The sequence below is a fragment of the Eretmochelys imbricata genome, chromosome 1 (genome assembly GCF_965152235.1).
Source record: "Eretmochelys imbricata isolate rEreImb1 chromosome 1, rEreImb1.hap1, whole genome shotgun sequence".
NCBI lineage: Eukaryota > Metazoa > Chordata > Testudines > Cheloniidae > Eretmochelys > Eretmochelys imbricata.
Genome location: NC_135572.1, coordinates 82,802,499 through 82,829,691, shown reverse-complemented (window position 1 = coordinate 82,829,691; position 27,193 = coordinate 82,802,499). Strand labels below are relative to the sequence as shown.

Here is a 27,193-nt window from a genome sequence, read left to right as displayed (position 1 = left end):
CTCCATTCCCTGGCTGCAGGGTGGCAGGCTCTGGGCACGAGCTTCCCCCCTCCCCATCACCCTTGGCTACTGCTGCCTCCCCTAGGACCCCATTGTCCCTGGCCCCAGCTGCTCTGTACCCACCTCCCCATCCTGGGCTTAATTTGTCCCTGGGCTTGCCAAGGCTGTGTAAGTCTGCTGTGAAAAGTGATATTTGTATGTTTGTTAATATCACTTTTCAGAGCAGACTTAGTAGCTAGCAAGTCTTAAAGAAATAAGCAACCAAAAAGGCAAAAGAAACAAGAAAAAAAAGACAAGAAAATGCAAAGCACCTTATTTGTGTTTCTATTCTATTTAGGGTCAGTAAAGAATAGAGAAAACTGTATATTATTTTTATTGTTGAGTTTGCAAAAAAAAATCCTACATAAATAAATTACAATGATTTGGGCATGTATATGTGCATATTTATTTGTTTTGCCTAAAGTTAAGTATTTTAGGAAAAATTATCAGACTGGCCACCAGCAAGAGTTGGCCACCAAAAAATGTGTTGTAAGAACCTCTGCTCTAGGAACCTAGAAGAGTTGAATTAACTTGTTTTATTTTATTTGTATGTGGCCAGATCATTTTAAAACTCCCTAACCCAATACGAAATCAACCACTTAACCGGCCCATTTAGCTGGCAGATTTGGCCACAGTTGACCCTTACGTGCCTTTGCTAGCAGGAAACTTTCTGTTGATGCTCTCCAGGCATCTGGGGGAGCCAGAGTCTGGCAAAGGGACAGGACGAAAGTTTGTTGCTCTGTAGGAGGGACTCCGGGTGGAGTCTGGCAGTGATTGATGGGAAAGATGTGACTGAATTTAAAAAAAAAAAACAAAAAAAAAAAACCGATTCGCCTAATTTACTGGATTTAGGCGCACACCAAGAGCAAGGAGAGGCTGCTTTGCTACCGACATCCACTTACTCGTTTCGCAAGAGCCAGTCCCTCCCGCGGCGGCAGCGCCAAGCTGCTGCTAGCCAGGCAGCGTCCTTCAGAGCGCGGGTGCTGAATCGCAGGCAAGCGCTGGGAAGCAGGAACCAGCCCTTGGCAGCTGCTTTGTGCTGGGAGGATTTGAAAGGTAAATAGATGTTTATAGCAAGCTGAGGACGAGCCACTGGACACGCGTTTTCTTCCCGGGGGGGAGAAAAGAAACCTTGGGGCTTCTCTTTGAGCTGATAAAGGATGCGGAGGGGCTGAGAGGAGCCCCTCCCGAGGGACGGGGGTGAGGGCTGCAAGCCTGGGCAGCTAAGGCGCGGGGGGGGGGCGAGGGGGGGCGATGCGGTGAGAATCTCCGTTCCGATTGTTTCTCGGGTTTTCCTCTCGCTAGTTGCGATTGACGTTTCCGCGAAGGTCGGTGCCAATCGGCACTTCACTGCCTGTATTTCGCCCTTTCCAGACCTCGAGCGCGCCCGCCTCGGGCTGCGGGAGGGAAATCGCGGCTTGCTCCCTCTCTGAAAGGGGCATTGGCCGGGACAGGGAAGGAAGTGGGGTTTCCGCGGGGCTCGGTGCGTTTTGCAAAGGGGGGGGGGCTGGCGCCTCTCCTTTTAAAGCCTCCCCCCGGTTTGGCAGGAGGGACCCCCTTCTGAGCCGCGTTAAATGTTCCTCTCCCGGCTCTTGCTCCGTGCGGGGAGAAGGGCTCCCCCCGCGTGACCCGGCGAGGGTCCTACCGGAACGTCTACACTGCACAGCCCCAGCCCCTTCCCCCGAGCCGGAGTCAGCCCGGGCCAGCCGCGGGTGTCTCGCTTGCCGTGTAGACAGCCTGTGGCGGCGGGGCTGGCGCTGCGCCTGGACACCCGCGGCCGGGCTGATCCCCGTCTCCTGGTTCTCTGTTGCAGGGTGACCCGGCGCCGCTCGGCTCTGCCCCGCTCCCGGCAGCGGCATGCACCGCCCCGGCCTCTGGCGCCTCCTCGCTCCCGCGCTGCTGCTCAGCTGCTGCGCCGCCTGGGAGGAGAAGGGGTCCCCGCGCCCCGGGGGCGCCCCGCAGCACAGCCCCCTTTCCCCGGGGGCCGCGGTGACCCACACCGCCCGCACGCCCGGGCTCAAGGGCTCGGGCTCCAACGCGTCCGGCTCGGCTGTGCCCGGCGGCGGCCGAGCCCGCTCGCCGTCTCCGCCCATGTGCACCGGGCAGACGGAGGTGAAGGAGACGTTCAAGTACATCAACACGCTGGTGGCCTGCCTGGTGTTCGTGCTGGGCATCATCGGCAACGCCACCCTGCTGCGCATCATCTACAAGAACAAGTGCATGAGGAACGGCCCCAACATCCTGATCGCCAGCCTGGCCCTGGGGGACCTGCTCCACATCACCATCGACATCCCCGTCAACGTGTACAAGGTAAGGGAGCCTGCGCCGGCCTGGCTCCACCCGCCCGAGCCGGCAGATAGACCGGCTCCCCGGCTGAATGGCCGGAGGTGGGCCGGTAGGTATCTCTCCCCCACCCGGACAGCCGAGGCTGGTAGAAGTTGTTCCACAACGTGCCAGGTTAGGCAGCAACAGCGTTACCCCCTCTGGGCCGCACGCTGTCCTACAACCATACAAAAAGTAAAAATAAAGGGGCAAGTGTATTAACACCGGCTGTCTCAAAGGGACAACTACCACCCTAGATCTAATACAAATCAATCAAGAAAGGGGCCGCTGATTTTGTTCACCCCCCACCCCCGTAGAGGGGTAGCAAAAAGAACATGCATTCCTTAAATGTGCCTGTTGGTCCTATACACCAGGGTGAATTTCAGCCAGGGATGAAATGGGGAGGGGGGAGGGGGGGTTTCAGGTGCTTAATTTTAAGCAGGTGAATAATCTAATTGGCTTACTTTGCTGATTAGGGATGGGTTTACTCACCTGCTTAAAATTAAGCAACCTGTTAAGTGCTTTGCTGAATGTTGGCTTCCTTCTGGAGAGAAGGGGCAAAGAAAAACTGACTTAGGCACATAGCAATGGCAGTTGCCCCTAAATACCTGCATGTGGCTCTGGGCCCTGGTTCTCAAATTGGAGGGGGAATGCTGCTCCCTTAGCCCTGTAAAGAACTTACCCTGTGCCAAAGCCCAGTGGCCTGGCCTGGCCTGAGATCTCCTCTGCAGCTTTCTCTTTCCCACCTCTGCCCCAGAGCAGGGAGTGAAAGGCTTGTTCTGAGTGGGACTATTCTACCTGAACGTCAAGTGCTGCTGCCATCCTTATGACTTTTACATAAAGCTGTAATAAAAATAGTAGAGAGTGTAAAAAAATCTTTCTATTCTAACCCAGTCTCTGTAGTGTATGATTATTAATTCATATTACTGGTCCATCCAGAGTCTCCAGTCAAGATCAGGGCACATTGTGCTGGACAGTGAATATACAAAAGATAGTTGCTGTAGTCTAAATATCTGAACACCTTACAGAGGTTACTCAAAGTAAACAAGCAGATGTTTTCTCCACTCCTTTCCCCACCAGCAGGTTAGAAGTTTTGGACTTGGATCTTATTTTAATTTGGGAATGCTATGTTGAAAAGATGGGCTTTTAAGTTAGTCCTTGGTATGATTTGTGCTCACTCTGAGAGGTTGTTGAAGGGAATCCCATAATCTTAACCCTTCTAAACATAGAATCATAGAACTGTAAGACTGGAAATGAAGTCAAGAGGTCAGCTACACTCAGAGAGCCCCTGCACTCATGGCAGGACTAAGTATTATCTAGACTAGACTATCCCTGGCAGGTGTTGGTCTAACCTGCTCTTAAAAATCTCCAATGATGGAGATTCCACAATCTCCCTGGGCAATTTATTCCAGTGCTTAACTACCCTGACAGTTAAAGTTTTCCTAATGACCAACCTAAAGCACCCTTGCTGCAGTTTAAGACCATTGCTTCTTGTCCTGCCCTCAGAGGTTAGTTAAGGAGACCAATTTTTCTCCCTCCTCCTTGTAACAATCTTTCATGTACTTGAAAACTGTTATCATGTCCACCCTCAGTCTTCTCTTCTCGAGACTAAACAAACCCAAATTTTTCAATCTTCCCTCATAGGCCATGCTTTCTAGACATACTGGAGTATTCTTTCAGTGGCTGTTGTAGACTTTAGAGTCAAATTCATTAGAATTATACCAGGGATGAATTTGACTCAGTGTTTTAGACCATCACTGCACTGTATATTTATCGGCCTTTCTACATAAGGGGGTGGTAGTTTTCTGGCTGCAGGTGGTATGTGTTAAACAATAGGTGTTTAATTTTTTTAAAAAGCTGCTTTGAAAAGTAAAAACGATGAACGGACAAAATGACAACTACCCTGTATAAATCCAAGAAAAACTGTCAGTAACATGACTTTTTGGTACAGGAATTTGATGTTCTAGTGACACTGACATTTTCAGAAATGAAAAAACACCTGGCAAGGGCAGTCACAGCTTACCCCACCCCCATCCCCCAAGCAAAAATATATTATTCTTATCTTGATAGATTTTTCATGAAATATATTATCATGTGGGAGGACAGAAGGGTCAGAGAGCATACTAAGTTATACCAAGCACATTGCACATTCAGGACTTGCCATTTCAAAAAGGTCCTGCTATTGTCAAGAGCTGCTCACCCATTACTCCATGCTTTGTAAGCAAGCTCCCAAACTGAAGTGATATTTAATTGATAATATTTAAAATTATATTATAAACACATTTGCCTGTATTACTAATGACTTTAGAGCATTAACCCCTATGGAGAATTTTTAAAAATCCAGTTTATTCTTCACTATTTTGTGTGTTTGAATGCTTTTTGCTGTCCTCTTTCATCTTGGGCACTGAAGTTAGTTTCCCTTTCAGATTCTTGTGGCCACAGCATTTGCAAACACCTCAGTGTACCGTTTATTTGTTTAAAAACAACTGAATCCAATGGAATTTTAAAATGAATGCTAATGGAAACATACATTTTTCTATTAGCCTGAGATTTGGTAAAAGCTTATTTTACATAATGTAAATTATGTGCCAAATCTGAGTTGACAGTGTCCGTTTACCAACTTCACAATCCTGTTAATTCAGTTGCAGAGATGAGCCCAAAAAGCCTTATATCATTTGAGGCAGATTATAGTGAAATGGCCTGTAATCAAAATCTCCTGTCACTTAGTGGAATGAGAAAAGTAGAGGCTAACAAAGCGTTTCATTTTTGTAAAGGCAGCAAACTCATCAGTTTTAACTCATGATTTGGAGCAATTATAATACCACTGTCCCAGACTTTTAGAGTGACATTCAGAGAGGGCACCTATTTGGAAAATAATGTGAAGGAAATTGCTGTGTTCAAAAACCTACCATTGCTAATAGCTTTCTTAACAATGCTTACAGTAGCCAATGTGAAAGTGAAATACCACCCTAGTGCATGAAAAAAGTACCTAGCAGAACTAGACAGATCCACAATAGATACTTCAGAGTTTGCACAAAGCACAGATTTTGTGTGAGCTGTTCAGCATGATGAATTCAAGATACTGTTTGCAGTGTTGCTGTAGCTATGTTGGTCCCAGGATATGAGAAAGACAAGGTGGGTGATTCTGTGATTCAGTTCTGTATCTTTTATTGGACCAACTTCTGTTGGTGAAAGAGCTGAGCTTTGGAGCTACACAGAGCTCTTCTTCAGGTCTGGGAAAGGTACTCACTAAATACAAGTTAGAAGAGATTAACATAAGTAGTTAACAGGTTTCAGAGGGGCAGCCGTGTTAGTCTGTATCAGCAAAGACAAGGAGGAGTCCTTGTGGCACCTTAGAGACTAACACATTTATTTGGGCGTCAGCTTTCGTGAGCTAGAACCCACTTTATCCGATACATGAACACACTGTAAGAACCATTCAAGGTGAAGTGGCCTGTTAACACCTCAGCAGTCGTAGGACAAAAAGGGGGGTTAGGGGATTACGAGATTGTTGTAATATGCCATAAATCCAGAGTCTTTATTAGGGGCATGATTTTTCGTGTCTAGTAAAGTTATAAATTTAATCTCCCAGGCTCATCTTTTGAAGGTATTGCACAGGTTTCCTTTGAGGATGAGGATTGGGAGGTCAGAAATGGAGTGAACATTTTGCGAAAAAGTGAGGTGATATTTTGTGTTTTATCATTTCTCTGCGTGAATTCATTCAAGAGTGAGTGATTGGTTGATTTCACCCACATAGATGTTATGGGGGCATTAGTGCACTGGATGAGGTACACCACATATTGCAATAGGCAGACGTAGGACCAATGGATCTTAAAAGGTGTGTTGTGGGGAGTGTTGATCATCATAGCAGTGGAGATATGTCTGCAAGTTTTGCATCGGTTGTTATGGTAGGGTCTGGTGCCGCTTTGAATTGGTGTGTCCTGGTTTCTGGGGAGCTTACTTCTGATGATGAGCTTGGTGCGGTTAGGTTGAGATATTCTTGTCTAGTAAGTTCCTAAAAAGCCAAAAAGTTCACAGACACCTGTGCCTGTCTTGAAAATTCAAATCACTTATCCTGAAGCTATCTAAAGATAATCAAATATCAGCTAAGCTATGAGACAAAATAACATGTAATGGGTAAAGCACTTATTAATATATTGCACTTGATAATAGAATATTGGCTAAGTTTTTAAAGTGGGGCATTATGAAAAGTGGAAAACATTGCACAGCTCAAGCAAACAAGAAAATATGCACAAAAAATGCAGACGGGGGATTTGCAGGACCCGGGGAACAGTAAGGCTGTGGTTGCAGATCTACTACTGCAGAGTACAGGGAGGCTACCACTGCCCTATGCAGCAGTTTGGCCTTTTGGAACTATGGTGTGCCAACCATATCCCTTTTCCATTTTCCAAAGTGCCAGGTGGAGCCCTCTGGAGATGTCCTTCTGCATGGCCCATGAGCATGACAGAAACACAGAAGTTTGGGGAATTACAGGGCCATTTAAAGTGTGGGTCATTGAGTGTTATGAGTCCCCCTCTGTGCTCAGTCCACAAAGGATGAGTCTGACAGCTTTCAGCCTAAGAGTGTAGTTTCGGAGGTTCCTAGGCCAGGCCCCAGCACTGGCTATGATGACAGCTATCAGATAAGCACTCTTAGGTAAAATTTTTTAAAAGATGCTAAGAGAACATTAAGTGAAAAGTGGAACACCCAAAAGTCTACAGATTCCATATTTATAGTTGGATGCACAGCGTTAAGTCTACCTCTTGTGTGTATTCATTATGATGTTTAATTACATAGATAACATTTCACAAATACCATAATACAATCTCATACAATTTCTTCTACAACTTTCAATACACGTGTTGTAGTTTGTAATATTCATTCTCTTATACTTACATAATATTATTATGTTCCATTTGATTTTATTGATTTAGTCTTCCGCACAGGGGCCTCTTGTGCAGCTTCCTGGACCTTCACTCTTCACGACTGCTACTTTCCCAGATCACAAGTGGGTGGGTTGGGATAGAGCCTTGACTCTGCCCTCCCCAGTCATGCACTGGCTGGCAAAACTGAGCCAACATGGGGCAGGGGGGAAATCTGCACCTGGCAAGGGACTGTCACAGATTACTTCCCCCCAGAACAAATGTGGGGGAAGAGTAGAAAAACAATTGGCACTCTTCAGTCACAAGTACATTCTGGGGCTCTTCCTGGGCAGCAAAGCTAAGGGGCCACAAGGTTTACTACACAAGCCAGTGAGCCAAGGCTCAGTCTGGCCTGGTATATGATAATCCTCTTTTCTGTGATTATTTTAGCACTCAAAAGTTAGGAAACACCATGCTTATAGTTGCCGTGCAACTTTAATTTGGCCCTATGTTCATCCAGTCTGTTCACGGAAAGACACAGGGGTCATATGGAAAATCTAGTATGTGATCATGTAGTCAAAAATCATAATGCATGTACACAAAGAGCCTAAATTAAGGTTGCCTGGGTGATAATCATTTGACATTTCTTAACTTCTCCAAGCCAAGGTACTTCTCGTTAGTGAGGACTATTACCATTCCAAATTTTAGCTATTAGCCCCAGTCATTTCAGCTGTAGAAAAAGTTGTCATTTTTTTCTATAATGGGAAATGTACAGTATTTTCACTCTTTGCAATATCTGCACCAATTCTGTTGAGATTTTGCAAACCTCAGTTCTAGACAGAGACCAAGCATGGAAAACTTATGCCGCCAAAGACTACAGTTTTATGCTGCTTTCTCTGTAATATAGGTATTTTCATAAGAGCAAATTAAGGGCTTGAAGTGTAGCTGCTCAGCCCCGGGCTTCTTTATGAGCTCAGTGGAGGTTTTACCTGTGGCCTGGTCTAGGCGGGGACATTGACCAGAACAGCTATGGTGGAATAAATTATTTTGAAATAGCTATTCTGGAATACTCCCCATATGGACACTCTGTCCCAGAGTAAGGGCTTGTTTACACTACCACTTAAGTGAATGTCAGTTATGTCCCTCAGGAGTGTGAAAAAGCCACCCCTCGGCGTGACATAGGTTACTCTCTCCCACTGACATAGCTTCTGAGGTGGAGTAATTATGCTGATGGGAGGGTGCTCTCATGTCAGCATAGCATGACTTCACCAGATGTGCTCCACCAGCGCAGCTACATCAGTTTAGCTCCAACAGATTAGCTGCACTGTAGATTAGCCCTAAGACTGGTTTTAGTCTGGAGCAGTGCAGCCACATGGAGAGCTGTTCTTGGACAGCTATTCCAGAATAATTTATTCCACAGTAATTATTCTGGTCAATTTCCCCATGTAGCAAAGGCCTATTTGTGGATGCAAAATTGGGTCCTATGTCTCTAACATATCAGATTTGGGACATTTCTCCATGCAGTGTATATGCCATTTTCCAAGGAACTTAATCTGGGTTATTTATATTTGTAAAATATCATTAGATTTTGTAAATTCAGTGTAAAGTTTTTGTCAGCTTATCTGTACACTGATTCACTCATTACATATATGCCTGTGACCACCACCAATTCTCATCTCCTGCTTATCCTTTTGGCTTCTCCTCTTGTGTTTGTGCCTAATGGCAACACAACTCAATGAGAGCTGACACATCCCTCCATGCTTCTTGTCCAAGACTGCCAGGGGAATGTAGGTTCCACAACTGTTTACCTTTCAACACCTCTCCTTAGAGTTTATAGGGTTCTTTTCTCTTTGGGGGTGTCTGCATGTAATTACCCTTAGAGTAATAATCTTAACACAAACAAGAATTATAAACAGAGAGAAAATGAAATTAAAACAAAAGAAATGATTTTCTGAACATAACTAGATTTACATTTTTCATCAACTAGACTAAATAAGACACCCTCATCTTGGTTAGAGAAAAAGAAACCCATCTATGTCTAAAAAGCAAGTCCTGGCTCCCAACAGCTAAATAAATCTTAATAAACTTAAAATATTAAACAAGTGCTTCAATTAAATATTGTGTAATTCATCTCAGTCATTAAGAATAGTTTATTGGCAAAATCTATAATTTGAAACACTTGTTCCTATGAAAGACTGAAAAATCCTTTGCCTTCATTGTCTATCTTGGTATTCAGTACATCAGGTGGAAATATATTAGCCTTTTCAGATTTATGTATGTACATGTATTGTGAGGTGCAATTTTGTTCATGAATTCGGCACACAGGTGCATGCTCTTTTTTGCACATAGCTCTGGGCTTTTGAAGTTTTGAAAAGCAAGTGCTAAATAACTGTTCATTTGTACCTTTGGCTACCCACCTGTATAAGAGAATAAGAATTCCTGCTATATACAGTCCTGCATGGGCTCATCAGAGCTTGGGTCTAGGTACATAGGAGCAAGCAGGCACTACATATCTGCTTAGCATCCTGCCAGAGAAAGAAGACAGGAATAGACGGAACCTTGGCACCAACCCCCTAATTGCGGGCAAGCACACCTGAGCCAACATACGGGATATCGTAACCAGCAGCAAATTTCTAACATCCTCCTTCCCACACAGAACAAAGAGGATGCGGGGGAGGAGTTATAACTCACAAGCGGGGCTGAGTCACAATTTCTGTTGGGACTCTCCCTGGAGTTGTGCAGTTTACACATTACCCCCCTACTCAGTGCTGTACCTAAATACACAATCTAACCCTTTCCGAATATGTATTTACTATTACTGGTTTAGATACAAATAAGGCATGTTTAAAAGAACGAGGTTTCTTAGGTATGATTTACATCATTCTGTAATGCATCCTCTCCTTTTTTTTTTTTGTATTAATTTATTCTTTAAAAACTATGTGGCAATCAAAATATCACCAACATAAGTTGGGTGAATATAAAGTGCTAGCGGAGACCACTTTGGCATATAATGAATTATTTTTGTTTTCACTTCAGTTTGGCTCATGAAAATATTTAGATACCTGTGTTTCTGTTTCTTTCCCATTCCCAGGAATATACTTCCTATATCCAAATCTCCTTTAGGAAAACAGTCTTCTCTTTTGTAAATATTCCATTTTGAATCTTATTAACATTTTATTTATTACAGTATAAAACTTTTAGTGGAGTACGTACATATATGGCTCTACTTTACTAAGAATAAATACTGTTATGTACAAACATTATTTTCCTGCATAATGTTTACTTTGGATTTGAGTTAAGAATAATTTGATCCCCCTATTACCATAAAATTTACAAATTAGAATGCTTCATTTATTCCCTGGTTATAAGCCTAATTCTGAAGGAAACATCCCTAACTCTGCAACTCAGTTGACAGAGAAAAAAATAACGGAGGGATGTAATTCATTGTTGGCAGTGACTGCTTCGTGTTCCTGAGCTTCTGTATCTTGTAGATCACAATCTACAAGAGGCACACAAGACATTTGTAGATAGTTATGAATATTAGACCTGTTCAGAAAGGATTCAATAACATGACTACTTACCCAATCTCAAAGAGTCTCTTTTCCTGTACACCCTCTGTCACTATCCTTTCTGGTATTTCCTCTATTGTGGATGGACTTGCTTCAATGAGGATTTGAAAGATTTGGCTCATGCTATGACATAAATCTGGACCATCAGTCCAGCTTACAGCATAGTATAGTGGTTTTCAATCTGTGGTCCCCAGACCCCTGGGGGTCCACAAAAAAGGATCCGCAAAAGTTTGTCATTACCATAGAACAGTGGTTTTTCAACCTGTGGTCCGTGGATTCCTGGGGGTCCACAGACTATGTGTAAGATTTCCAAAGGAGCCCACACCTCCATTTGACATTTTTTAGAGGTCCGCAAATGAAAAAAAGGGTGAAAACCACTGATATAGTAGATACATCGGGTCATGTTAAACTAAAGTTGCAGCAAATAGCTCATCAGTTTCAGCTATGTTGAAAACGCTCTCTGAATCCATGAGCTATTTATTCCTGTAGTAGGCCTGTTCTTCCCAATGACCCTAAATGTGCCCCTCAGATTTATTATGACTGATGTATGTAACATAAATAATCCTTTTTAATATGACCTGGCAGGAAATTTAAAATATATCAAAGTGTGAGACCCAGGAAAGCTACCAAAACAAAAATCAAAAACCATCTCTGTGTTATCTTATTCTAAATGTACTCTTGGAGATGGTGTGTGGTATATACAGTCTCACTGGAGAAATGTTCAACAAAAGACCACTTGTATCTGGTGATAGAACTTTCTGAGTTATGATTCATCTCAGATTACTTCCTGCATTTCTACCAAATAGGGATTGGTCCTGATCGTTTGCAAGAGGGAAAGCAATGAACACTCAAACCAAATAAGGAGCAACATCCCAAGGTCCTTCTCCACCAGCAGGATGATTACTATTAAAAATAAAGGTGGAGAAGTTAAAACTGAAGGATCCAACTCATTATCCTTCTGACTCCAGTAGGTCAGGGCTGAGCCCTCAATGCACATCCCAGTCAGCAGCACCAACATTCTAATTTGTTGGGGAAGGAGGCAGCCCTCCCGCGAGTGCACATCCCCTCCCCGCTCCTCTGTACTCCCCGCAGCATCTCCTCCATGCTGTGGAGCTGTTCCGCAGCAGGTGGGAGGGCTGGGGAGGTGCTGATCGGTGGGGCCACTGGTGGGCTGGAGATGCTGGGGAGTGCGGGGGGAGCTGGCTGCCGGTGGGGGCTCAACACCCACCATTTTTTCCCCATGGGTGCTCCAGCCCTGGAGCACCCACAGAGTCGGCACCTGTGATCCCATTCTCCAATGATGATTCATGCTAATTCAAACAGAAGAAGGAGACACTCAGTTGAGACAGCTAAGCACAGCTCCTATCAAGACTGCCAAGGGAATGTACCCTTTGTATTGCCTGGTAGAACGGTTGCATAATGATCATACAAATCTTGCTGGTATATTCTAAGGCAGTGATTCCCAAATATATAAGATCCCTTTCCTAAAGGGCTTCATTGAACGTTAAATACACTAAGGGTATGTCTACACTACGAAATTAAGTCGAATGTATAGAAGTCGGTTTTTTAGAAATCGGTTTTATATATTCGAGTGTGTGTGTCCCCACAGAAAATGCTCTAAGTGCATTAAGTGCATTAACTCGGCGGAGTGCTTCCACAGTACTGAGGCTAGAGTTGACTTCCGGAGCGTTGCACTGTGGGTAGCTATCCCACAGTTCCCGCAGTCTCCGCTGCCCATTGGAATTCTGGGTTGAGATCCCAATGCCTGATGGGGCAAAAATATTGTCGCGGGTGATTCTGGGTACATTTCGTCAGGCCCCCGTTCCCTCCCTCCCTCCGTGAAAGCAAGGGCAGACAATCATTTTGCACCTTTTTTCCTGAGTTACCTGTGCAGACGCCATACCATGGCAAGCATGGAGCCCTCTCAGGTAACCGTCACCGTATGTCTCCTGGGTGCCGGCAGACGTAGTACTGCATTGCTACACAGCAGCATCAACCCATTGCCTTGTGGCAGCAGACAGTACTGGTAGCCATCATCATCATGTCCGAGGTGCTCCTGGCCACGTCTGTCAGGAGCGCCTGGGCAGACATGTACGCAGGGACTAAATTTGGAGTGACTTGAGCAGGTCATTCTCTTTAGTCCTGCAGTCAGTCCTATTGAACCATCTTATGGTGAGCAGGCAGGTGATACGGATTGCTAGCAGTCCTACTGTACCATCTTCTGCCAGGCAGGCAAGAGATGAGGATGGCTAGCAGTCCTACTGCACCGTCTTCTGCCGAGCAGCCATGAGATGTGGATGGCATGCAGTCCTTCTGCACCGTCTGCTGCCAGCCAAAGATGTAAAAGATAGATGGAGTGGATCAAGAAATAGACCAGATTTGTTTTGTACTCATTTGCTTCCCCCCCTCCCCCATCTAGGGGACTCATTCTTCTAGGTCACACTGCAGTCACTCACAGAGAAGGTGCAGCGAGGTAAATCTAGCCATGTATCAATCAGAGGCCAGACCAACCTGCTTGTTCCAATAAGAACAATAACTTAGGTGCATCATTTCTTATTGGAACCCTCCTTGAAGTCCTGCCTGAAATACTCATTGATGTAAAGCCACCTCCTTTGTTGATTTTAATTCCCTGTAAGCCAACCCTGTAAGCCATGTCGTCAGTCGCCTCTCCCTCCGTCAGAGCAATGGCAGACAATCGTTCCGTGCCTTTTTTCTGTGCAGACGCCATACCAAGGCAAGCATGGAGGCCACTCAGCTCACTTTGGCAATTAGGAGCACATTAAACACCACACACATTATCCAACAGTATATGCAGCACCAGAACCTGGCAGAGCGATACTGGGCGAGGAGGCGACGTCAGCGCAGTCACGTGAGTGATCAGGACATGGACACAGATTTCTCTGAAAGCATGGGCCCTGCCAATACATGCATCATGGTGCTAATGGGGCGGGTTCATGCTGTGGAACACCGATTCTGGGCTCGGGAAACAAGCACAGACTGGTGGGACCTCACAGTGTTGCAGGTCTGGGACGATTCCCAGTGGCTACGAAACTTTCGCATGCGTAAGGGCACTTTCATGGAACTTTGTGACTTGCTTTCCCCTGCCCTGAAGCACATGAATACCAAGATGAGAGCAGCCCTCACAGTTGAGAAGCGAGTGGCGATAGCCCTGTGGAAGCTTGCAATGCCAGACAGCTACCGGTCAGTTGGGAATCAATTTGGAGTGGGCAAATCTACTGTGGGGGCTGCTGTGATGCAAGTAGCCCATGCAATCAAAGATCTACTGATATCAAGGGTAGTGACCCTGGGAAATGTGCAGGTCATAGTGGATGGCTTTGCTGCAATGGGATTCCCTAACTGTGGTGGGGCCATAGACGGAACCCATATCCCTATCTTGGCACCGGAGGACCAAGCCGGCGAGTACATAAACTGCAAGGGGTACTTTTCAATAGTGCTGCAAGCTCTGGTGGATCACAAGGGACGTTTCACCAACATCAACGTGGGATGGCCAGGAAAGGTACATGACGCTTGCATCTTTAGGAACTCTGGTCTATTTCAAAAGCTGCAGGAAGGGACTTTATTCCCAGACCAGAAAATAACTGTTGGGGATGTTGAAATGCCTATAGTTATCCTTGGGGACCCACCCTACCCCTTAATGCCATGGCTCATGAAGCCGTACACAGGCAGCCTGGACAGTAGTCAGGAGCTGTTCAACTACAGGCTGAGCAAGTGCAAAATGGTGGTAGAATGTGCATTTGGACGTTTAAAGGCACGCTGGCGCAGTTTACTGACTCGCTTAGACCTCAGCAAAACCAATATTCCCACTGTTATTACTGCTTGCTGTGTGCTCCACAATATCTGTGAGAGTAAGGGGGGAGACGTTTATGGCGGGGTGGGAGGTTGAGGCAAATCACCTGGCTGCCGGTTACGCGCAGCCAGACACCAGGGCGGTTAGAAGAGCACAGGAGGGCGCGGTACGCATCAGAGAAGCTTTGAAAACCAGTTTCATGACTGGCCAGGCTACGGTGTGAAAGTTCTGTTTGTTTCTCCTTGATGAAACCCCCCGCTCCTTGGTTCACTCTACTTCCCTGTAAGCTAACCACCCTCCCCTCTTCCCTTCGATCACTGCTTGCAGAGGCAATAAAGTCATTGTTGCTTCACATTCATGCATTCTTTATTCATTCATCACACAAATAGGGGGATGACTACCAAGGTAGCCCAGGAGGGGTGGTGGAGGAGGGAAGGAAAATGCCACACAGCACTTTAAAAGTTTACAACTTTAAAATTTATTGAATGCCAGCCTTCTTTTTTGGGGGCAATCCTCTGTGGTGGAGTGGCTGGTTGGCCGGAGGCCCCCCCACCGCGTTCTTGGGCGTCTGGGTGTGGAGGCTATGGAACTTGGGGAGGAGGGCGGTTGGTTACACAGGAGCTGTAGTGGCAGTCTGTGCTCCAGCTGCCTTTGCTGCAGCTCAACCATACACTGGAGCATACTGGTTTGATCCTCCAGCAGCCTCAGCATTGAATCCCGCCTCCTCTCATCACGCTGCCGCCACATCTGAGCTTCAGCCCTCTCTTCAGCCTGCCACTTATTCTCTTCAGCCCGCCACCTCTCCTCCCGGTCATTTTGTGCTTTCCTGCACTCTGACATTATTTGCCTCCACGCATTCGTCTGTGCTCTGTCAGTGTGGGAGGACAGCATGAACTCAGAGAACATTTCATTACGAGTGCGTTTTTTTTTCTTTCTAATCTTCACTAGCCTCTGGGAAGGAGAAGATCCTGTGATCATTGAAACACATGCAGCTGGTGGAGAAAAAAAAAGGGACAGCGGTATTTAAAAAGACACATTTTATAAAACAGTGGCTACACTCTTTCAGGGTAAACCTTGCTGTTAACATTACATACATAGCACATGTGCTTTCGTTACAAGGTCGCATTTTGCCTCCCCCCACCGCGTGGCTACCCCCTCAGCCCTCCTCCCTCCCCGTGGCTAACAGCGGGGGACATTTCTGTTCAGCCACAGGCAAACAGCCCAGCAGGAACGGGCACCTTTGAGTGTCCCCTGAAGAAAAGCACCCTATTTCAACCAGGTGACCATGAATGATATGTCACTCTCCTGAGGATAACACAGAGAGATAAAGAACGGATGTTGTTTGAACGCCAGCAAACATACACTGCAATGCTTTGTTGTACAATGATTCCTGAGTACGTTTTACTGGCCTGGAGTGGTAAAGTGTCCTACCATGGAGGACGCAATAAGGCTGCCCTCCCCAGAAACCTTTTGCAAAGGCTTTGGGAGTACATCCAGGAGAGCCACGAATGCCAGGGCAAATTAATCCTTTCACATGCTTGCTTTTAAACCATGTATAGTATTTTAAAAGGTACACTCACCGGAGGTCCCTTCTCCGCCTGCCGGGTCCAGGAGGCAGCCTTGGGTTGGTTCGGGGGGGTACTGGCTCCAGGTCCAGGGTGAGAAACAGTTCCTGGCTGTCGGGAAAACTGGTTTCTCCGCTTGCTTGCTGTGAGCTATCTACAACCTCATCATCATCATCATCTTCTTCGTCCCCAAAACCCGCTTCCTTGTTGCCTCCATCTCCACTGAAGGAGTCAAACAACATGGCTGGGGTAGTGGTGGCTGAACCCCCTAAAATGGCATGCAGCTCATCATAGAAGCGGCATGTTTGGGGCTCTGACCCGGAGCGGCCGTTCGCCTGTCTGGTTTTCTGGTAGGCTTACCTCAGCTCCTTAAGTTTCACGCAGCACTGCTTCGGGTCCCTGTTATGGCCTCTGTCCTTCATGCCCTGGGAGATTTTGACAAAGGTTTTGGCATTTCGAAAACTGGAACGGAGTTCTGATAGCACGGATTCCTCTCCCCATACAGCGATCAGATCCCGTACCTCCCATTCAGTCCAGGCTGGAGCTCTTTTGCGATTCTGGGACTCCATCATTGTCACCTCTGCTGATGAGCTCTGCATGGTCACCTCTGCTGATGAGCTCTGCATGGTCACCTGCAGCTTGCCACGCTGGCCAAACAGGAAATGAGATTTAAAAGTTTGCGGTTCTTTTCCTGTCTACCTGGCCAGTGCATCTGAGTTGAGAGTGCTGTCCAGAGCGGTCACAATGGAGCACTCTGGGATAGCTCCCGGAGGCCAATACCATCGAATTGTGTCCACAGTACCCCAAATTCGACCAGGCAAGGCCGATTTAAGCACTAATCCACTTGTCGCGGTGGAGTAAGGAAATCGATTTTAAGAGCCCTTTAAGTTGAAATAAAGGGCTTCGTCGTGTGGACGGGTGCAAGTTTACATCGATTTAACGCTGCTAAATTCGACCTAAAGTCCTAGTGTAGACCAGGGCTAAGAGAAAATCATCCCAGAGAAATGTTCATGTTATATTAGCAATTTCAGTGTTTATAATTACATTAATCATACCTGGTATTTTCTTTTCGCAGCTCCTTGCAAAGGACTGGCCCTTTGGAGTTGAAATGTGCAAACTGGTACCCTTCATTCAAAAGGCATCAGTGGGCATCACTGTGTTAAGTTTGTGTGCCCTCAGTATTGATAGGTGAGACCTGTTTCATTGTTACCAACTCTATATTTTCTTTTACAGTCATTTAGATAATACGAATTACACCCATACAGCCAACTTCTGCTCTCTGTTCAGCTGATACGACAGCATTGACATGTTTATATCAGTTGAATAGAGGGCATAATTTAGCCCTTAATGTAATAAGTGTCCACTGTTGATATTTAGGTATCGAGCAGTTGCTTCCTGGAGCCGCATCAAAGGAATTGGAGTGCCAAAGTGGACTGCTGTAGAAATTGTATTGATCTGGGTTATATCAGTAGTCTTAGCTGTTCCTGAAGCTATAGGTTTTGATATGATTGTTATGGACTATAAAGGAAAGCATCTTAGAATCTGTATGCTTCATCCCACACAGAAAACATCCTTTATGCAGGTAAGATATTTTCTCTTTTAAACAAGTCCTTTCTCTTAAACAATATCTGTATCTAGTTTGCTCAACGGTCTAAAAGTACAAAACTTACTAAGTTTTACTTCTATTAATTTTTAAATTCAGTGTTTAGAAGCAGGGTGTACAGAAACTCTGTCACTGACTTATTGTGTGGCTTTGGGCAAATTCCTTAATCTCTCTGTTTCCTCATCTGTAAAAAGAGACAATAATACTTATATCTCATTCGTGCTGTTAGAAGGATTAACAGATGGTTAATTCAGCCTTGCAAAATGCTGCACATTGTTTATGTATAAATGTTCTTTTTACTACACCCCAAACTGAACGCCTAACACTTCTGATTGTTTCCCCCCTAGTTTTACAAGACAGCTAAAGATTGGTGGCTGTTTAGCTTTTATTTCTGTTTGCCGTTGGCCATCACAGCACTTTTTTATACTCTGATGACCTGTGAGATGTTAAGAAAGAAAAGTGGAATGCAGATTGCTTTAAATGACCACTTAAAACAGGTAAAAATATGCACATGAAAACACTGCTGAGTTTTATATGAGATTACAGTAGAAGCTTCACTAATTCAAGCACCACATAATTAGTGCACACTGAAATTGCAGGCTTCACCTTGCTTCTTAAGAGATGTTTATGAGTAATATTGCCAACACCAACTGTTCAAAAATTGTAAATCAGGCCTCAAAAATTATGAGATTGTCTTAAAAATCCTGAGACTTTACTCAATTTTGAGTTGTTTTTGTCTTTTGTAGTTAGGGTCTGTAGGGTTCACATTTTTAAGCTTTTTTCTGCAACCGGGAGGGCTAAAACCCTTTTTATATGAAAGCTGAGATTGCGATGTGTTCACATGACTCCAGAAGTTGGGATTTAAGAAAGACAACCACGTATTGTGGGACTCATGATAAAACTGTGAGTTGGCAACATTGCAGTGCTGTAGTCAGGTATCATATTAGCAAAAACCTTCATTCCAAAATACATTACAGAATGTTTACTAGCATACTATGAAGAATTATAAGTAACTAAACCTAAACTACATTTTTAAAATAAAATATATTTGAAATTTTTGCTTTCTTCATTGTTTGTTAGCTTGTACACTAATTTGCAATGTCATTAGTGTAAATAAGAAAGGTTCACCTATATGAATATATTTGTAATTTATGTCTCTTGAGATCTTTAAAAGCAGACCAGAGAGAAAAGCACTAGATAATACACAAGTGAAAAAAATCTGTACTTTGAAGGGGGATGGACTGGATAACTAACCTCTTTTCCACCTGTATCTTAAGTGAGTGTATGTATTGACCCCTTGAATTTTCACAGTTGATCCATGAACATGATCAGATATGTTATAGGTATGATTAATTTGTGAACAGCAGCTACAATAGTTAAAGATCTCAAAATTAATTAAAATTTTAAAAAATTACAATGTTCTAAATGTCATTAAATTCCCTCTAAGCTGTGCGGCCTCGCAGTTGCGTATTAAGCACCGCAGAGGGGCTTAGGGCTGTGGTGGGGAGAGGTGCCTCTCCCCCAGCACGGACCTACCCCAGTGGGGAGGGGTGTGGCTCCCCCAGGACGTACCTGCAGCGACACGGAGAGGCACCCCTCCCCACCTGCCCCAGCGCAGACCTGCCCCGGACTTGCCACAGGCAGAGGAGAGGAGCCCCTCACCTGGCCCAGGCCCACCAGAGGTGCCAGAGAAAGGAGCCCCCTTCCAGTCCCGCCAGAGCTGTTGGGGAGAGGAGCTTCTCCCGCAGCCCAGGCCAGCCCCACCAGAGCTGCTGTGGCTGGGGAGAGGGTCCTCTCCCCCAGCCTCGAGCTCCTGCGGCGAGATGACTGGGGGGGAAGGGGTCCTCTCTCCACACCGCAACCCCGGAGCAGCCTGCACCCCAAATCCCTCATCTCTGTCCCCACCCCAGAGCCTGCACCCCCAACCCTCTGCCCCAGTCCTGAGCCCCATCCTACACCCCAAACTCCTCATCCCCAGCCCCACACCAGAGCCTGCACCCAGAGCCCTTATCCCTCCACACCCCCAACCCTCTGCTCCAGCCCTGAGCCCCCTCCCACACTCCGAACCGCTCGGCCCCACCCCCACCACATGAATTTTGTTATGTGCACCAATATGAAGGTGATGTGTCACACATCACCTCCATATTGGTGCACATAACAAAATTCATTCCGCCCATGGATGTACAAAATTAGAGGGAACACTGAACTTCACCTATGTACCACATTGATATTTATTTTTGCACTTCTATGGTATCATATATTTTGGTTTTAGAAGCGAATAATAAAAGATCAAGAGAGACACTTTAACCCAGTTCCTTTCAATTTTGTTTCCAGAGACGCGAGGTGGCCAAAAATGTGTTCTGTCTGGTGGTTGTCTTTGCCCTGTGTTGGCTCCCCCTTCACCTAAGTAGAATTTTGAAGCTCACTATATATGATCAAAGAGACCCCAATAGATGTGAACTTTTGAGGTAAGACTGTTATGGCTGAATAAGATAACAGGCTTGTAAGGAAAATACCCACTCAGTATTAACTTTATGTATTCTCCCTAAGCATGCTTTTGTATTTGGTTTTCCTGATGAAAGGATTTTCTCTCAGTGGCTGAAGATCCCTCTGCTTTACACCCTACGCGCTGGACATTTTGACATTACTATTTTTTCCTTGCTTATAAAGACTGGAGGGAGCTTTAGTATTGCTGACCCCCAAGGGTTCACATATCATGAGCCAGGCCCTTCAAAGTCATGACTGTCTTAGAAATAAGGGGATTTTATAAACACATGACATTTCCAGTTCTGTTGATTTGTGTTCTGGTTTTTGAACCTTTGAGGCACGCTTGACTCACTTATTCAAGCTTTTCTCCACAACCCTGAAGACTAGAAACTTCCCTTCAAAAAAAAAAAAAAAAGAAAGCCAAGATTCTTATATTTTCACATGACTCCTGAAGCCAGGGTTCTAAGACAAGAGCCAAATATCATCAGACTCACAATAAAATCATGAGTTGTCAACAGTGAGCTTCCTTGAGAGGCCTTACTCGTTTCTCTAATAAAGCCAGAGGAGTCACTCATGAGCAACATGAAGCAATCCCTCCTCCCTCAGGGTAACAAAAGACTAGGCCCAGGATTTGAACCTAGGGCTATGGCTACACTAGAGACCTTACAGCAGCACAGCTGTACTGCTGCAGCTGCAAGATCTCTCCTACAGCTGCTCTATGCTGATGGGAGACAGCTCTCCTGCCGGCATAATTAAACCACCCCAACAAATGGCAGTAGCTCTGTTGGCAGGAGAGCATCTCCCACTGACATAGCGCTGTCCACACCAACGCTTCTCTTGGTGTACCTTATGTCAGTCAGAGCCGTGTTTTTTTCACATCCCTGACCAACGAAAGTTTTAACAGCAAAAGTGCTTGTGTAGACATAGTCTAGGTCTTTCCCATGACCTAAGTTCCCTCTAAGCTGTGTGGCCATGGAGCAGCCTATTAAGCGCTGTGCAGGTGCTCAGGGCTGCGGCGGGAAGAGATGCCTCTCCCCCAGCCCTGGACCTGCTGCAGCGAGAGAGGCATCTCTCCCCACTGGCCCCAGCCCAGCCCTGGGCCTGCCGGGGACGAGGCACCTTCCCCCAGCCCCAACCCAACCCAGGCCAGACCTGCCACGCCCCGCCGGCCCCAGTCTAGCCCCAGACCTGCTGTAGGCAGGGGAGAGGTGCCTCTCATGCATCCCTAAACCAGCCCTGGCCCAGACCTGCCAGGGGGGAGGCACCTCTCCCGTGGCCCCAACCCTGGAGCTGCCACAGCGGGGACAGACACGCTCCTTCAGCCTCGGAGCTACTATGGCTGAGGGAGAGGTGCCTCTCCCCCTGAGCCCAAGTGATGCTGCAGGGATAGAGAGCTGGGGGGAATCCTCTCCCCGCTGTAGCCCCGGGGCAGCCTGCACCCCAAACCCTTCATCCCTGGCCCCACCCCAGAGCCCACATCCCCAGCTGGAGCCTTCACCCCTCCCCCCTGCACCCCAACCTTCTGCCCCAGCCCTGAGCCCCTCATCCCCGGCCCCACCCCGGAGCCCGCACCCCCAGCTGGAGACCTAACCCTTCCACACTCCGAACCCATCAGCCCCACCCCTGCCACATTAATTTTGTTATGTGCACCAATATGGAGATGATGTGTGACATATCACCTCCATATTGGTGCACATAACAAAATTCATTCTGCAAAATTAGAGGGAACACTGTCCGTGACTGTGCAGTGCACTGTTACTAAGCAGCCTGGCCAGCGGCATTAGACAGGCAGGCTCTGGGGGAGGGAGGAGAAGAAATGCTCCAGTGATCTGATGATAAATATAATCCTTTACTTCATAGTTAGAGATTGACCCTGTCATTCTCAGGATCCATATGTGAAGGGGTCTGTCTGCCTCAGTGGCAGCACTCCCCAGCCTGCTTCCCCAGGAACCTGCAACGGGCATTCTGTCAGTCCAGAGATCCATGCAGAGGGACAGGGTAGGCTGGGTTTGGGATCAGGGAGACGCATATCATCCCCTCATTGCTGCCCTGAGCTACTGGAGGGTGAACTAGTGCAGTCCAAGGCAGAAAGCAGTGCAATTCCCCCTTTAAGGGGAGTCCTCAAAGAGGAGTCCACTTTTTGCAGAAGTTCCCACAGGACAGCTTCACTACAGTTGTGTATTAAGGTCATGGTGAGGTACGCCAAGGACACAGGGCGTCTACACAGATGGCCCTAACCAGTGGAATCTATACTGTAGGATTTGTGGGCCTTATTACTGATTCTGCAAGGCAAAAACCCTGCCTCCCCTTCTCTTCCCATTAGAACAACTGGGAATAAATCTCCATGAAGAAAACCTCATGAAGATTTTCTCCTCCACATCTCCCTCTGACGGGTTGAGGTGATCAGGCCCTTTGTAATCATACATGTAATCAAACCATAACAAAGACTGAGTCCTCCTATCCAAAACTGTGCTATGAGGCACAATATTTTCCTCTGAATAACCCATTCACATAGTTAGTCAGCATTACTGTTACCATACTTAGTAGTAAATCATGCCAGGGTTGAGCATGATGTTTACAACTGTGACCCTTCAATAAGCATGATCAGGAAGTAGTGTATGAATCACATTTACTTTAATTTTCACACAGCTTTTTTCTTGTATTGGACTACATTGGTATTAACATGGCTTCGCTGAATTCCTGCATTAACCCAATAGCCCTGTATTTGGTGAGCAAAAGATTCAAAAACTGCTTTAAGGTAAGAGGCCATCTAAGGCTGCTTTTCATCACATTAGAAAAACATGTTCTTTCTGCATGAAATTCATTCCATGCAGAGGGACATGTGCCAGGACTTACCCCTTCAGATTCAAACAGAACTTTAAAAGATGCACAGGCCTAGTACAGGCGTTCTGCATAGGACCTGATCCTGCAAGATGCACCTGGTTCACGTGCTGCATTTCACCCTTTGTGAACTATAAATTATGGTCTATTTGCCCTTTTTGAACTGGAACAAGAACTCACTCAATAGTTTGATGTGGGTTTCATGCATGGTTAGGGCAGTTCAGTAGTGTATGTTTTGGTCATTATTCCTGTCATACAGAATGAGCCTTAAAACTTCATGAGTCCAAAGACAAATTATTAGGGCTGGTCAGAAAACAATTCTGTTACATGAAAAGTTTCAAGGTTTCGAAAAATGTCAAGGTTTTTAGTCATATGGGGAACAAAACAGAGCCTTTCAAAAACTGTGTGTGAAAGAGATCAACCCACCTCAGAATAGCCACATGGTTAGGGCATCTCACCTGGAATGTGGGCAACCTCGGTTCAATCCCTGTTCTGCAAGTGAGCACTCTAATTACCAAGCTACTGGGTTTCCCACATCCCATGTGAGTGCCCTCGTCACCTGGCTATTCTTACATGGTCTCTAGTTCTTTCCCTGTTTTCTTCCCCTTGCCCCTCTCAGACCAAAAAACCTTGTTCATAACTTTTTAGTTTGATGAAATTTCATTTGGTCAAACAAATTGCAACCCACTCTTGTCTCATTTACTTCCTCTGATTCAAGAGAATATAATGTCAGATACTCAGTGGTTTGAGCATTGGCCTGCTAAATCCAGGGTTGTGAGTTCAAGCCTTGAGGGTGCCATTTAGGGATCTGGAGCAAAAATTGGAGATTTGGTCCTGCTTTGAGCAGGGGGTTGGACTAGATGACCTCCTGAGGTCCCTTCCAACCCTGATATTCTATGATTAACTGTCATTACGTCTTAATGAGATTTTAGTGTCAGACTCCAACTGTCTTGTGGTCCTATCTGTAATGATGGCCCAGTTCTGAAAGCTCTCCCCACAAATGGACCACCCATTGAAATTAGGAGCATGCAGCCTCAGAACAGACTTGTAGGATCAGGTCCTAGGTTTGGAAACTGCTGGACAGTGGGAGAGAAAAATTCCATGAGGCAGGGAATTCTTCACGGTTTACAAGTTGTCCCCAACTCCCACAGACCAATCCTGTATTGGCAGAAGGATTGAATGGAATAATTTCTCTTTCCTAGCTTTAGATTGCAATAGAAAGGGGGAAATCACACAATTTTTGGTAAAAATCACAATCAAGTGTGAGAGGTGCACTCAGGTCTTATAACACCCGTAGGTATAAAACTAAAAGAAGGATTACAGGAAGAAGGAAAATACAAAATCTCTCATTCCATTTCCAGATACATTAAAAATTGCCGGCCACATTCAACCCAGGCTTTTAGGGTGCTGCATATTGTTCTTTCTACTGTACAACAGTTATAATGGCCCCTAAATTCTCAGTCGAGGCTGGGTAATAGCAATATTTAATGCATTGTGCAAAAATGTGCATAACAGAAAGATGTAAAATGATGATTCTTTTTGTTTAAAACAGTCATGTTTGTGTTGCTGGTGCCAATCCAAAGACATGCTGTCCCTGGAGGAAAAACAATCCTGCTTTAAGTTCAAAGCTGATGATCATGGATATGATCATTTCCGCTCCAGTAATAAGTACAGTTCATCATAAAAAAGTGTATCCTGTGAAATTAATTTCAGTGCCTTTATTTGACTCTGAGTGACAATTGCTGTTATAGATTAAGATAGTAGAACTTTTGAAAAATCTAGTTTTCTGTTTGCACAAAAAGTAAATAAAAAATTGATTCCCCACAGTTACATAACATTCATAATTATGCATGGTATCATTAGCCACTTGCAAAACACGAAGAACAGCAACAGAAACAACAACTAAGTCTTAAAGCACTTAAATTCTTTGGAGTCAGCAATTCGAGACTATCCTCAATTCCAGTATATCAGTCATTTGTGTTCATTATAAACTCCTTAGGAACTGGAGTCACAATTCTTAGTAAATAGCAAACCATATCTTTTGTTGGATCAAAGCCAATATTGTATATAACTCAATGTATTATCTGTGTAAAGCAGATTGAGTGTCTAAATTGTTTTTTAAAAAATCAAATCCAAACTACTTCATAGCACAGTTCAAACAAAAAAGAAAAAAGTACTTTTATCAGGAATGTTACGCTACTAGCTGAGAACAATACTAATGGGATACAGTCAAGTTAAAAATCACACTTATGTCTAAATATTTTTACCTACTACTGTTACAAGTAACATTTAAGGTTACGACAAATCTTGTTCTCCCTTATCAGTTTGCTTATATCTTGAATTTGTGGCAGCACTTTTAATAGTCCATTTCACTGTTTGCCCAGTTATCTGATATAGTGTTTCACATACTAGAGGAGAAAAACATCTTTAAATGGAGGAAAATAAGATTGCAGAACCACAGAAATTCTGCATAGTAGCTGAAATTAATGATTTTTTAAATTGATTAGATCTCAAGTTTACAGCACCCCTTTTAAATAATGGGCCTTTGAGTAACTGACTGTAGTTTAGCCAAGTTTACTTTTCTAGAGATTACAAATGAAATTCATTTGTCATGGGAAAAATCAGAAGCTATCTAAATGATGGTTGGGAAAAAGAACCCTTAATATAGCAGATAGTACAAAATGTAGCAGAGGTAGACAGAGCATTTTGGGTTCTAATTGTATTTAGTTCTGCTAGATCTTTAAGAAAATATTCACAAACTGTACTTAAAAGGCTAGTACTACGTCATACAGTAATTCTTGACATTGTTATGAAATGATTTTTCTTTCCATGTGTTAATAACATGTGTGATTAGTTTCTACATCTGTAAATATATTTTAGTGAAGTATAATTAAATGTAAAATATTAAAATATGGGCAGGACCCTACAAGAATATAGAGAGAAAGATGCCTGTGGTAAATAAGATGTGTATTGCCAGGAGCAGTTCACATTTTGTGTATGCATAGCAGACTAATGCTTGTGTTTTAAAATATTTTAATCCAAGCAACTCATGCGTTAAATCTTTTGCTAGTACAAGTTACCAATATTAGGCTTAGTAAAAGCATTACTCTTTGGCTTTGCATCTCCAATTGATTTGTCACAGATTCCCCGAAAAAACTTATTAACACATTTCAAGCAGCAAATCATGAGCGTTTCCTACAAATATCAATAGAAAGCATTTTGAAAGTGAGAAATGTTTTCAGCACACACCATACTTTATTATAATAGAGTATTTGTCAAGCTCAGGAATTTTCCTACCTTCAAGTGTAAGAATTCCTTGTACACCTTGTCCACAAAGTGCCTTAAATCTTCTCAGGATAAAAACAGTTTGGATCAGATCTTCAACCTGTGTAAGTTGGTGTTGCTCCACTGGAAACTACTGGAGTTATGCCTATTTACACCAGCTGAGGATCTGGGGGGGTGAGTGGGTGGGGTGTGTTTTCCATCATTAGGTAGCTGTTTTCATCACCCTTTGCCCATAAACCCAACTACCATAAACTTAATGGAATGAACTACATGGGGGGTTATTTCTTTAAACAGAAACAGAAGTCATGTTCTGCCAATTCCTAAAGTAGAAAAATAGGTTTTTTTAAAGTAAAAATAATTCCTTTTCTTGTGCACAAGAAGTCAATAATTTGACTAGTATACCATGTAAATATTATGAATGTTCAACACACTGTTTATTTTATCAATTTTCACATTGAGACGTGAATTAATGCAAATGAAAAACAATTATTTCTGTGAAATGCATTTCATATATTAAAAATGGGTAACCAACTAAATCCTAAATTTGATACTGGTCAGTGTTATTTTCATAAAGTTATATCATTACAATATTGTACATGTATATTATTTTTATTTCTGTGTGAAATGTAGCTGTTGTATTCTACAACTGTGTAACATGGTTTTTTTTTGTTTTTCCTGGACTAGTTCCTAGTTAAATTGAACCCTCATAGGCTCAGACGTTTAGGTATTGTAGACAAAGGGCATGTGCACTGCCTACTTTTCAGAAAATAATATATACTTAATAGAAAACTTTTTGTAACTTCCAGTATTTA

At 44.5% G+C, this 27,193-nt stretch overlaps 1 protein-coding gene across 1 annotated transcript; it reads left to right on the top strand.

The window, feature by feature from the left end:
• The first annotated feature begins 1,896 nt into the window (after positions 1-1,896).
• Positions 1,897-24,780, top strand: EDNRB (endothelin receptor type B). The gene is made up of 7 exons (XM_077806954.1): positions 1,897-2,349; positions 17,241-17,353; positions 17,543-17,747; positions 18,116-18,265; positions 20,103-20,236; positions 22,905-23,013; positions 24,649-24,780. The coding sequence occupies exons 1-7, from the start codon at positions 1,897-1,899 to the stop codon at positions 24,778-24,780; spliced, it is 1,296 nt and encodes a 431-aa protein (XP_077663080.1).
• The last annotated feature ends 2,413 nt before the right edge of the window (positions 24,781-27,193 follow it).

Bases quoted from the DNA above. Each gene is read 5' to 3' on its own strand.
- EDNRB (XM_077806954.1), top strand. From the start codon at position 1,897: ATGCACCGCCCCGGCCTCTGGCGCCTCCTCGCTCCCGCGCTGCTGCTC. The intron at 17,354-17,542 runs GTGAGACCTGTT...GTTGATATTTAG, and splicing joins TGTGCCCTCAGTATTGATAG to GTATCGAGCAGTTGCTTCCT. The intron at 23,014-24,648 runs GTAAGAGGCCAT...TGTTTAAAACAG, and splicing joins GATTCAAAAACTGCTTTAAG to TCATGTTTGTGTTGCTGGTG.